The sequence below is a fragment of the Primulina tabacum genome, chromosome 8, assembly GCF_025594145.1.
Source record: "Primulina tabacum isolate GXHZ01 chromosome 8, ASM2559414v2, whole genome shotgun sequence".
NCBI lineage: Eukaryota > Viridiplantae > Streptophyta > Magnoliopsida > Lamiales > Gesneriaceae > Primulina > Primulina tabacum.
The window spans coordinates 1,650,017-1,662,254 of record NC_134557.1 but is presented as its reverse complement, the minus strand read 5'-3'; the positions used below and the strand labels follow the sequence as shown (position 1 = coordinate 1,662,254).

The 12,238-nt window shown below is 33.2% G+C and overlaps 1 protein-coding gene across 1 annotated transcript; it reads left to right on the top strand.

The window, feature by feature from the left end:
* The first annotated feature begins 5,570 nt into the window (after positions 1-5,570).
* LOC142552776 (heat shock protein 90-6, mitochondrial) lies at positions 5,571-11,887 on the top strand. Its single transcript, XM_075662597.1, has 20 exons — positions 5,571-5,784; positions 6,527-6,721; positions 6,800-6,873; positions 7,166-7,291; positions 7,367-7,460; positions 7,537-7,620; positions 7,731-7,874; positions 7,967-8,080; positions 8,226-8,285; positions 8,389-8,463; positions 8,547-8,651; positions 8,904-9,044; positions 9,127-9,219; positions 9,322-9,399; positions 9,558-9,812; positions 9,893-9,995; positions 10,484-10,658; positions 10,757-10,862; positions 10,955-11,044; positions 11,501-11,887. Exons 1-20 carry the CDS (start codon positions 5,668-5,670, stop codon positions 11,675-11,677), a joined length of 2,406 nt encoding a protein of 801 aa, XP_075518712.1. The 5' UTR covers positions 5,571-5,667; the 3' UTR covers positions 11,678-11,887.
* Positions 11,888-12,238: the final 351 nt, after the last annotated feature.

Here is a 12,238-nt window from a genome sequence, read left to right as displayed (position 1 = left end):
TTTGCAGTTGCGTTTTACATAGCTTGGAGCGAACTCCAATATCTTTCTTCAGAGGATATGTTATTAGTAACGTCGATATTTACGTTTAAAGCTGAGAAAGATAATTCATACCCCGTTATTCAAATGCTTTTGCCAGCAGAGGTATCTATTGGATTTCATATCCCAAGAAAAACAACATTACTACTATGTTTTAATAGATGTGAACGAAAATTTGAAAACCTCGTAAATTTTGACTGAAGAACTCAAATGTATACCGAAAATACAGAAATCCACTCATGCCATGTGCTTCCTAATTAGGAATTAGGAGCAATTCAAGTGTCCTTGTTGAATGAAGTATTAGTCCCCATACGGAGACACATATTCAAAAGTTTGTTTATTTAATGGCCTAATAATGCAAGTCAATCATTTTGGTTTAGATTAGAAAAATCAATAACTCAAAAACAACCATGCAACCAACCCTCCATTAGGCAACAAAAGTGACACTATTTTGGAAGAAGTGTACAAAGGGTGCTAAAAGACAAGCCAATGGGCGCCAATTTTATTCCACAAAACACATGTTGCCACCCACTAAATCCGTTCACATTTAGCCTTTTTTGCTCAACATTTTCCCCTTCGAATACACAAAGCAGTCATCCTTCAATATATTTACGTTAGTCCCCAAGCACTTCTTCTTGGATTGTCTTCTTAGCTTCGTCATCTTGGAATCAATTAGGAGGCCAAAAACATTCAAAAATTTAGTGAAGAAAACTATGACTGTTAATAAATAACTATAGATTAATGTAATTCTTTTAAAAAAAAACACGAACTTATTAAAAAAATGTGATTTCCCGGTAAAACGTATCCCTATTAAAAACGAAGCATTACATTATAGTCTATTAATCTTCTCTTCTATATATACGCACACATGTTATCACATACAAGCATTAGTATTACACAAATACACACACACACGCAACCCTGTGATAAAAGACAACGTGGGAAGGGAAAACAGAAATCCGACAATGGCGGCCGGTTCCTCCATTATTCTATTGCAAGAACGATTCAAGCAACTTCAGAAGACGAAAGAGATGAGAGAAGAAAGGCGAAAACTCCAAAAGTTAATATATCCTGATCAATCAAAGGATCATCACGATCAGGCTGCTGCAAAGGTGAAGAGTGCTACTGCTGTTTCATCGCCAAATGATCTGTTGCACATGCCATTTAGGGACCCTCTGGCCCTTGAACTCGGATCAAACACGAACTACGCTGCACTTTTCGATGACATCACACATCATAAACGGCAACATCAGGATATATTTCCTTCTGGTCCAAGGGGTGCTCGAAGTTTTTTTGAGAAACCTGATGTTGTTGATACTTCTCTTCGTCTTTAATTGGGTTGGATATTCATTTGTAGTCAATATATAGCTAGTTGTGATCGGGGCTAGAATGTGCATCCCAAGTTATTGTTATGTTACATATAGTTTAGTCTCAAAGTCGAGATCACTCATCGTCTCAAATTTGAAACCTTGATATCATGTGTTAGTAAGTGATCCGCGGGTTATTGATTTGCGTGTGCGATAGAATGATTAATTGATGTATATATATGTGTGTGTGCTGGCTGGATTAATATTTTGCATGGCCATGCAGCAGCTCTTGATCGAATTGAACGCAGTTTTTAAAGATATGTTCTATTTGATAATTGAAGAAAAATATATAATTATTTGAATAAGTTTTACTTGTGAGTCTTTCGATATAGTTTCATCATTCAAAGACAATACCTTCTTTAGAAAAAACCAATGATTGTTTAAAATGTCGAGCCCACTTGATTTGATCGTTTTTTGTACCTATCAAATCCAATTCCATATATGTGATCATATAAAATTTGCAATCTATTGATTCGTTCCGACTAAAATTCAAAAATTGTGAAGTTAAATATTTTTAATACCTTTATAAAACATAATATAATATAATACATGCAAATTAAAGATCATTAGACATATCATTTTAGCAAGGATAATGAGCTTTGAATTTTGAACAATAGAAGGAACAATAATATTTAGTTAACTTTGGTTGGTTGGATTATCAATCCAATCCAATAAGGATACGTTTTATTGGAGTATAAAGTTATGAAATGATTAAGAGAGAAATGATAAAAAGAATTATTGAAGTAGAAATATAATATATAATGATAAAATAATATTATATTTGTATGATTGTTAAAAATGAGATAATTAAGAATTTTTTGATGAATTGACAAAATTGTCCTTCCATTTTTGCGTCGGCCGGCGGTGTGATTGCCGGCGGCGGTCGGCCGAACGGAGGTGGCGCCGGCTGACGGCCAGTGGAGGGAAGTGGTGGTGAGATTGGATTAGGAGAAGGGTAAAATTGAAAAAATATGATGTCTTAAGAGTGAGATGAATAATCCTAGGGGGTGATGAGTGATTATTTTATCACAGTTAATATAACATAATCATTCATAGGATGGATTGTTTTGGTTAAATAAACATCCTATCAAACATGAGATTAAGTGTGTTAAAAAATCATAAACTAACCTTATCTCTCCAACCAAACATTGTCTAAATATTTGATTACAATTATATGTATTTATTATTTATCATTTATCGATCAAATTATAAATGATATATCCCACGTGAACCAACTTATATTTTCATAAACATGTCTCTTTTATTTATATTTATTAATTCTTGAAAATGATAAATCATAATTTATCATCTCATCTTGATTTTAATCAATCAAAAACCAATTTTTTATTTATTCAAAATTGTTCCACATCTCACTTGAATATTTTTTAATAATCACAATTTCATTAATTATAAATAATTAAAAATATCCCATATAAAGATATAAGTTAATACATAAAAACAAATATGGAGGACGCAATATATAGTTCCTGCTTTCCTTATTTACATTGTTATTATATATATATATATATATATAATGGAGTTAGAAATATCTCATCCAATAAATTTACATATTTAATTTTGGTAATCATATGTATAGTCACAGATTCTGATATAATTCTTGTAAAACCTCACTAACTTATTTAAATTAAAACCAAATAATTTGGAAATTTTATTTTACTCTAAAAAATAAAATACAAAGTAATTTATTATAAGTATCTTTCCATAAATGGTGCATTACTATTTACTAGCCCAAGTGCCCAACCAATATTGCGGAAGGGGACAAGGACAACATGATACGTATGTGAATTACATTGGAAAAAACTTCCAAATCAGTAATATCATATCAAATAAGAATGTCCCAATTTTGTTTTATTTTTATGTCATTACCAATTAGAAGATTGAGAAAATAGTGGGATTAGGTAGTGTGTGTGTGTGTGTATATATATATATATATAAGCTATCCCCCACTCCTACTTGCTCACATATTAATTTAGTTACGTCCCAAATGTACAATCAAACAATGTCATTTTATTATTATAATTTATGGTTACGTCTCAATCATAACGGTTTAGATATATGTCAAATAATATTAAAATTGAATTTCTTATATATATATATATATATATATATATATAATAAATTTAAGAGTAGATATTTTATGACGGTCTCACATATTTATTTTCGTGAGACATATTGACCTGATCTGTATTTAGAGTGAAAGTTATGGATGTAAATAAACCAAACAACTCACGAGCTATTTGGAGTTCAGCTCGATAAAAAGGTCGTTCGAGATTGTTCATCAAGCTTATTGAGTCGATCTCGAGTTTAAAGATATTCAGTTTGTAAGCTCATAAGCCTGTTCTAGAACTCGAGCTCGGCTCGTTTACGTCAAGTTCGACTAGTTTGTTGGGCTTTGAGTGTACAATAATAATTTGCATTTCGCACATCGAAATTTGAGTGTAAGATAAACGGTTAAAATACTAAAAAAAATGAGAACTCTACTTACATAAATTCTCATATCTTACTTGATATTTTTGGTTAAGTATGTTGGAAGAGCTCGAAAACGAGTTAGCTTAACGAATCGAGCTCAAGCCAAACTTGTTAAACATGTAAACAAGCTATTAACAAGTTGAATTCAAGCTATTCGATAGTTTAATAATTTTAAAACGAACCGAGTTCGAGCTTTCGTAATAAAAACTTGAATCGAGTTCGAGTTTTATTTACCTTAAACGAGTCAGCTCGAGCTTTATATTGTATGGCTTGGCTCGACGCATTTACATCCCAATAAAAAGTATCATTTTGGGATAAAAATTAATATTTTTTAATGAGTCGAGTTAGACAGAAGATTGATATCACCAAATTTACATGTGAGACTATATTATAAGAGTTTTTGTGCAAATTTAATATAGTGATGTATGCATGCTCAATAATTTTATTCACATAATATAATTCACTTTGTAACCAATCACATGCTTTTATATATATATATAACTTGAATTCAGGGAAAAAAATGGAGAATCAGTTGCTTATCAATTTTTAATGAATTTTATAGGGTTTAAAATATATACGTATTCAATTTAGATTTTTATATATTCTATAAAAGTTAAATAGAATTCAATATAAATTTTTGTACAATTTTAAAAAATCATATGACAATCAAACTTGATTTTTAAATTTTTTCAAAAATCTAAAGGTATTCAAATATCTGTAGATTTTGATAACTCCATAAAATTCTATTAAATACAATAATTAAAGTATAATATATAATTATAAAATGTCAAAATATATATTTGGTTAAATCTAAAAATTTGAATGAAAATTTAATTATGCAATATCTCAAATCTATATACTCACTTTCATTTTTATTAAATAATATTAATGCAAGCATTAAATTTTTATTTTTTTCTTCTCCATATGTTTTTCCTTTTATTTGAACTTTTTTTAAAAATATTTTTATTATTAACAATAATTTAAAATCAAAATTATAAACATTGTTTTTTTATTTTTTAAGTAGAATTTAAAATTATATTTATTAAAATTATTAACATTATTTATTTTATTTTATCCACACACATATAAAGATAATTATAATAAATTAAATATATTAAAATTTTATAAAATTACATCAATTGCATATATTTTAATATAGTTATTCCTCTATTTTTATATACAAATAATTGTTTTGTTTATTTATCATTAAACGTAAATTTAAAATATTTTTATATAAAATTTTATTAAAATGAATGAAATAATTTTCATGAAAATTATTGTTATATATTTTTAAAAATATTAATTAATTAAATAAATATGTTGAATTAATTTAAATAATTAAAATTAAATATCGATTTAATTATTATTTTTAAATTAAATAAATATATAATTTTTTTATATTGATAATTAAAATATTTTAAATAAATAAATTATTCACGTTGAATTATTAATTCAAATAAAATTTAAAAATTACAATCATAAATTATAAAATTTTATGAAAAAATTTATAAATATCAATAAAAATCATATAACATAAATCGGTAAAATTATATAATTTTTTTTAAAAAATAAGTGAAATGCGTAAAATTTAATAAAAATCTATCATCTCGTAAAAGTCCGATATTTAAAAAAAAAAAACAAAAACAAAAACAAATTTACGCAACAAATACGCCAACGTTGAACCCCATGAATCATTTCTAAAACCCTAGTCCGTGGCAACTTTACACAGTACACCCTTCCTTTCCACTGTCCTCATTCAATCGGCAAGAAGAAAATGCTGCGGCTCACGGCGAGGCGCTCCGCCGCCACGGCTATCCTGCGGAGCGGGGGCCGGCATCATCGGAGTGTTACTGCCCCTCTTTCTTGCTCCGATGCATTCGATCATTCATCGGTATCCCTGCTTCTCTTGTGTTGTCGCATTCGAAATTGATCTATACCCTGTGATTTTCAAATTCTCTTGTTATGAAATTGTTCTAGAAGTGTCAATCGTCGTAGTTTTAATATTTTTTATTTTATGGTTTGGATTGGTTGAAAACCATTTCGAAGAAGTGGAACTTATATTGCGGTTACGGCCACTGTTTCGACCTGGTTTGCATTTAGCTTTTTTGAACTATGCTGACTGCGCGAAGTTAAAAGAAATTTCACTAACTAATTTGGATTTAGTTCTTTGTTGTATTCAAATACATAGTTAATCTGATGTAGAATATTTCTTTTTTTTTATCTGATAAAATTTGTGGCATCCTTTGAAAAGTTAGAATATCGTATCTTCTCTGTGGCCGTCCTTTGCAATGTGTGGGTAAAATCTTATCGGAGCACCTGAATTTTGGATTTTGTTATCGTAAAAGGGTTAGACTTTCTTTGTAAGCAATGCAGGTTTAATACGGAGCACCTGAATTTTGGATTTTGTTATCGTAAAAGGGTTAGACTTTCTTTGTGAGCAATGAAGGTTTAATATCCAAAAATTGAAAATAAGTTAAGTTCCATAATCTATAGTCTGTGGAAAGTGAGTACTTTGTCTGGTATCCTGTTCTCTCTTCATCTGGGCAGGATAATTTGTCTCATGTTGATCATAACAAACTCTTTTATTTTTCCGCTGTTTCTTCTCATATGATCTTGTTCTTTTATATTGGAAGTACGAGAAGAGCAGTACTACAAGGAAATGGCACTCGGTCTTAAGTAATGGTAGCAGCACTGTGATTGCTACGACTACCAAGCTCTTTAACATTAGAAGTGGTCCAGTAATGGGCTGTCGTTATGAGTCAACTGCTGCGGCAACTGATAGCGACACCACTGGCCCACCTGCTGAAAAATATGAGTACCAAGCAGAGGTTAACTTCACCTTACCGATGGATCTGGTTGGCATATAATTGGTAAAAATTCCTATTATCTTTTTCGGTTTATGGCAGGTTAGCCGTCTTATGGACCTAATTGTCAACAGTTTATACAGCAACAAAGACGTGTTCCTCCGGGAGCTTATCAGGTATGTCTTTTAAACCTGTATACACAGCGTCAAGACATTTATTTGGCTATCGAAATCCATTTATTTCGAATTGGAATCATTACCTGATTGTCGAACTTCTCATACACTGTTGTATTTATTCTGTCATACACTTGGAACGCCTTTTGGTTCTTGGTTAAAAGTTTTTAAACTTCACAGCCTCCTTACATACTAAGACATTGTCTTCTAGCTCTATCAAGTATTTCCTGTCCATGCCTGTGCTTTTTTTGTCTTCCAAATTATCTTCCAATATAAACTTGGTTTTGAACCACAGCAATGCAAGTGATGCCTTGGATAAGTTGCGCTTCCTCGGTGTTACGGAACCCCAGCTTTTGAAGGATGGACTTGATCTTGACATTAGGATCCAGACCGACAAAGATAATGGGATAATTACAATCACGTAAGTTTCATCCTTGGTAATGTTGTAATCTGTATTCTCTATCTCCTTCATGCAACTTCTCGATTTTCCCTGCAGAGATTCTGGCATTGGAATGACACGCCAGGAACTTGTTGATTGCCTTGGTACAATTGCACAAAGTGGAACTGCAAAGTTTCTAAAAGCATTGAAGGTTCAATTCTTTAGGTGATAAATGAATTGTATCATCTTAATATTTTGAATAGAGATTTGACACATTGTTTTAACAGGATAGTAAGGATACTGGTGTCGACAGCAATTTAATTGGTCAGTTTGGTGTGGGATTTTATTCAGCCTTCCTTGTTTCTGAGCGGGTGCTTACTCTCAGCTAAACTAATTTATTTGTCTTATACTGAGGCACTTTTCATCCCTTTCCCTTGTTTTTATTGCAATGTGATCGAAATAACTAATTTTTTATCCACAGGTCGAAGTCTCAACAAAGAGCCCAAAATCCGATAAGCAATATGTATGGGAAGGAGAAGCCAACTCTAGCTCGTACACCATCCGAGAGGAGACTGATCCTTCTAAGTTGTTAACTAGGGGAACCCGTCTCACTTTATATCTTAAGGTTGGTGCACCAACTTCTTGGTGAGCAGTGCTTCTTTACTTGCCTTTTCTTTGCTCTCAAGCTTGTCTAATACATCTTCCCATGTGTGTTAGCACGATGATAAAGGTTTTGCTCATCCAGAACGAATTCAGAAGCTTGTGAAAAACTATTCCCTGTTTGTTTCCTTCCCAATATATACTTGGCAGGAGAAAGGATACACTAAAGAGGTACATCCTTTCTTTTAAGTCAATTTGGGTGATAATTACCTGCCATTTGATGCTGATAATTTGTTATTCAGTGTAATGATTCTTTGATTATCGCGTATGTGTGTGTTAATCCTGCTGATTGCTTCTGAGATTTGCCCTGTTGCAGGTTGAGGTTGACGAGGATCCAGCAGAAGCCAATAAGGACGAACAAGATGGGAAAACTGAGGTACTAATGATTGAAGACTTTTCTGTTTTGTGTATGCTTTCAGGTATTGACTAATCATTCGATTTTGCTCTATGAATCTCTTCTATTGAACCCGATATAACAGAAAAAGAAGAAAACAAAGACGGTAGTTGAACGATATTGGGATTGGGAGCTTACAAACGAGACCCAGCCTATATGGGTGAGCCTGTGAAATTCTCTCCAACATTCCTAGTGAAAACTACTTTGCCCCAAATGGCATTATGACCATTTTGTTTGATGCAGCTTCGTAATCCCAAGGAAGTCTCTACAGAGGATTACAATGAGTTCTACAAGAAAACCTTCAATGAATACTTGGAACCCCTAGCATCTTCACATTTTACAACAGAGGTATATTTCTAACTTAAGCTCCTTTACGGTTCGGTAGCATGTCCCTAATCCTGATGATAGATTTGGTTCTTTTGCGTGCTTCAATTTATTTGTTTCTCCAGCACTTGACTAATTGTTATGTCCTTGTCATGTGACATGGTGACTTCAGCACTTCATGATTTTCTGGCATCATAAATATATCAAGATATCTCAAATAGTTGGTCTGGCTGCTGCACAATTATATATTACTGTTGTGCATATTATTTTCTTCAGGGTGAAGTTGAGTTCAGATCTATATTGTATGTGCCATCCATTGCACCAACAGGGAAGGATGACATTGTTAATCCCAAGACAAAGAATATAAGGCTTTATGTGAAGCGTGTATTCATTTCTGATGACTTTGATGGGGAACTGGTGAGGAAACAACGGACTCCATAAAAACTGGATTGTATTCTGAAATTTATTGCGACTAATTATTTTATGCTATATTGATCAGTTCCCAAGATATTTGAGCTTCATTAAAGGTGTCGTCGATTCAAATGACCTTCCACTTAATGTATCTCGAGAAATCCTCCAAGAAAGCCGTATTGTAAGTAAACAAGATATTTGATCTTTCTTTGGTAGATGTACTGTACTCTTATCTTAAGTTACATGTTGGTTATTGCATACTTTGCTTTTCTGTTGGGTTTAGGTACGCATTATGAAGAAGCGTTTGGTGCGCAAGGCGTTTGACATGATTCTGGGCATAACTATGAGTGAGAATAGAGATGTATGTTTCTAACTTCTTGATTGTTCTAATCAGAAATTTTTATGGTTTAATGTTTCTTTTCTCTGAAACGTATTTCTGAAAAACCTTAATGTCTTTGCTAAATAGTTGGTTGTGTTTCTGTTTTGGTTTGCTTAGCTAGTATCCTGGTTTCTATGTAGGACTATGTGAAGTTCTGGGAAAATTTTGGCAAACACCTAAAGTTAGGCTGCATTGAAGATCGTGAAAACCATAAGCGCATTGCTCCGTTGCTTCGGTTTTTCTCATCTCAAAGCGAGGAAGATATGATCAGCCTGGATGAGTATGTTGAGAACATGAAACCTGATCAGAAGGATATTTATTTCATTGCCGCTGAGAGTGTGGCTAGTGCTAAGAATGCACCCTTCTTGGAGAAACTTGTTGAAAAAGATATTGAAGTAAGATATGTCGACGATATCTATTTGTTTCTTCTGATTCCTGCTTGATTGTCTAAATCTTTTTTGTTTGCTTGATGTAGGTTCTCTTCCTAGTGGATCCTATAGATGAGATTGCTATCCAAAATCTTAAAACATACAAGGATAAAAACTTTACTGACATTAGCAAAGAAGATTTAGACTTGGGTTAGTTTGTTTAGACCTTCTCATTTGCATTTGTTTGTTTCTCAGTCCTGTTTTTACTTCTTTTCAGACTTGATCTTTCCTGCGTTTTAGCTTGTGGAGCGAGCCTTGAATCCTATTCTTTGATTTTCCTAGTATTATTTCAAAATCCTTGACCACAAATTTTCGGATTATTTGCTGTTATTGGAGGGATTCAGTATTTATTTATCATTAACTTGGCGGAGCCATACTTATATTTACAGTGAGGATGCCTTTTTTATTATCTACAATCATCTAATCACTTGGTTTGGATTTATGCGTTGATCAGCTTTGGTCAAGAAGTGAAAGGTGAGATGATTTTAGACGATGTATCTAGAATCTGATAGTTGATACCTGTGGCTTTTTGTGGTTGTAGATTAAACCGTTCATCTATGGGCCATGGCTAGTGATATTGTTTGTGCACGATGTCCTATCCATGTGTGTTTTCTGAATGCTGTATCAATGTAATGTAGGTGATAAGAATGAGGAAAAAGAAAAGGAGATGAAGCAAGAGTTTGGCCAGACCTGTGAATGGATAAAAAAACGTTTGGGGGATAAAGTGGCTAGTGTTCAAATCTCGAATCGCCTATGCACGTCACCATGTGTACTTGCATCTGGGAAGTTCGGGTGGTCTGCCAATATGGAGAGGCGAGTTTCGAATTTCTCCGAGGCAGGAAAATTAGTTTTTGTAAATTATAAGTATTATCACGTCACATGGTCACATCCCTTTTTTTGTTAATTCTCAGGCTGATGAAATCCCAAACTGTTGGTGATCCCACGAGCCTAGAATTTATGAGAAGCAGGAGAGTTCTTGAAATCAATCCAGATCATCCAGTCATCAAAACTCTAAATGTACGTGTCTTGGTAAATAAGGAAAAAAGGTAGACTTATTTAAAATCGACCCATTTGTTTTAAGTTTAATTTTCACATTTTTTTAAATACAGAACGCATACAAGAGTAGTCCAAATGACGAGGAAGCATTGAGGGCGGTGGATCTTTTATATGACACAGCTTTAATTTCTAGCGGTTTCACGGTGAGTATTTGTTCAAAGCTCCCTATTTTGGTTTCTTGTTGCTTTGGCACTTTCGCTAATCTTTTAATCACACTGAACCAGAACTTTTTTTAATGTGTAGTTTTTCCATGTCGTACCCCAAATATGTACACCGGAGTCATTAATTATTGTTTGGATAATTTGGGTCTCGTCCTGTGGATTCCATAAATAATTTTCAATATGATCCAATAATACAATGCTATGCCCCCAATGTGCGTCCCCAAGCACAAGATAAATGGACTTCTTTTTTGTATCATGACACAAACTCAAAGTATACGAGGAGTCAGTTTTGTGCTATATCCCATGTGAACTCCAGTTTTCCAAGCAACTGTGACATCTCCTATCTGAGAAATAATTAGTCTTATTTTTTTGCTTCGCTAATGCTTTCGCCTCTTTGGTTTCTGCAAATGTGCTGACGTTAATTTTTCAATGGGATAGCCCGAGAGTCCAGCACAGTTTGGAGGAAAAATTTATGAGATGATGAACATGGCTCTTTTAGGCAAGTGGGGGGGATACAACGATGTGTCTCAGCAGCAAGTAAATCCTGCTTCATTTATCCCAGAGACAGTTGAGGCCGAAGTAGTCGAGCCTGCTGAAGCCGGTGGTAACAAATGATGAATGAGGTTGAGGTGTAACCTATTCACCTATGTACAAACCATACAATTTAATATTAGATCTAGTTGAAATTGTTGTGAACGCGGAAACATTTTAGCCGACGATATGTTTGAATCAAGGGACTTCTATTATTTTAGTTTTTTACTCAGTGGAGATGGATAAATTATAGAGGACATTCGGTTGTCATCGTGATTTTGCCGTCGGTTTTGGTAACATTATTCGGTGCTACTGCTTTTTGGTCCCGTCAAATTTCCAGCAAGCTCAATCGTGAAAACCGGTTGATTTAGTTTTTTACTAAGATTTTGATTTAAATCTGATTAATCAAGAGTTACAGAAATAGATGCATCGGGTTGAGCAAGACGTTGAGGCGCATGAGTAGATATTATTCTGAGTTTCATGTTTAGATTGAAATTATGAAGGTTGTGAATTTATTTTAATTGTTTTGGATTTTCCAAACGTTGGGGATTTCGAATGCTTCATTTGGCAGTATGACCTCGACTTACCGTTCCTTTTTGAAATCTTTAATTCCTTTTTCCCCCTGAAATATAACTGTTTTCATCC

What these genes read in the sequence shown, in the direction of transcription:
- LOC142552776 (XM_075662597.1), top strand. Translation starts at nt 5,668, where the DNA reads ATGCTGCGGCTCACGGCGAGGCGCTCCGCCGCCACGGCTATCCTGCGG. An exon ending in CTATGAGTGAGAATAGAGAT is followed by an intron (nt 9,400 to 9,557) that starts GTATGTTTCTAA and finishes GTTTCTATGTAG; the next exon opens with GACTATGTGAAGTTCTGGGA. An exon ending in TAATTTCTAGCGGTTTCACG is followed by an intron (nt 11,045 to 11,500) that starts GTGAGTATTTGT and finishes TCAATGGGATAG; the next exon opens with CCCGAGAGTCCAGCACAGTT.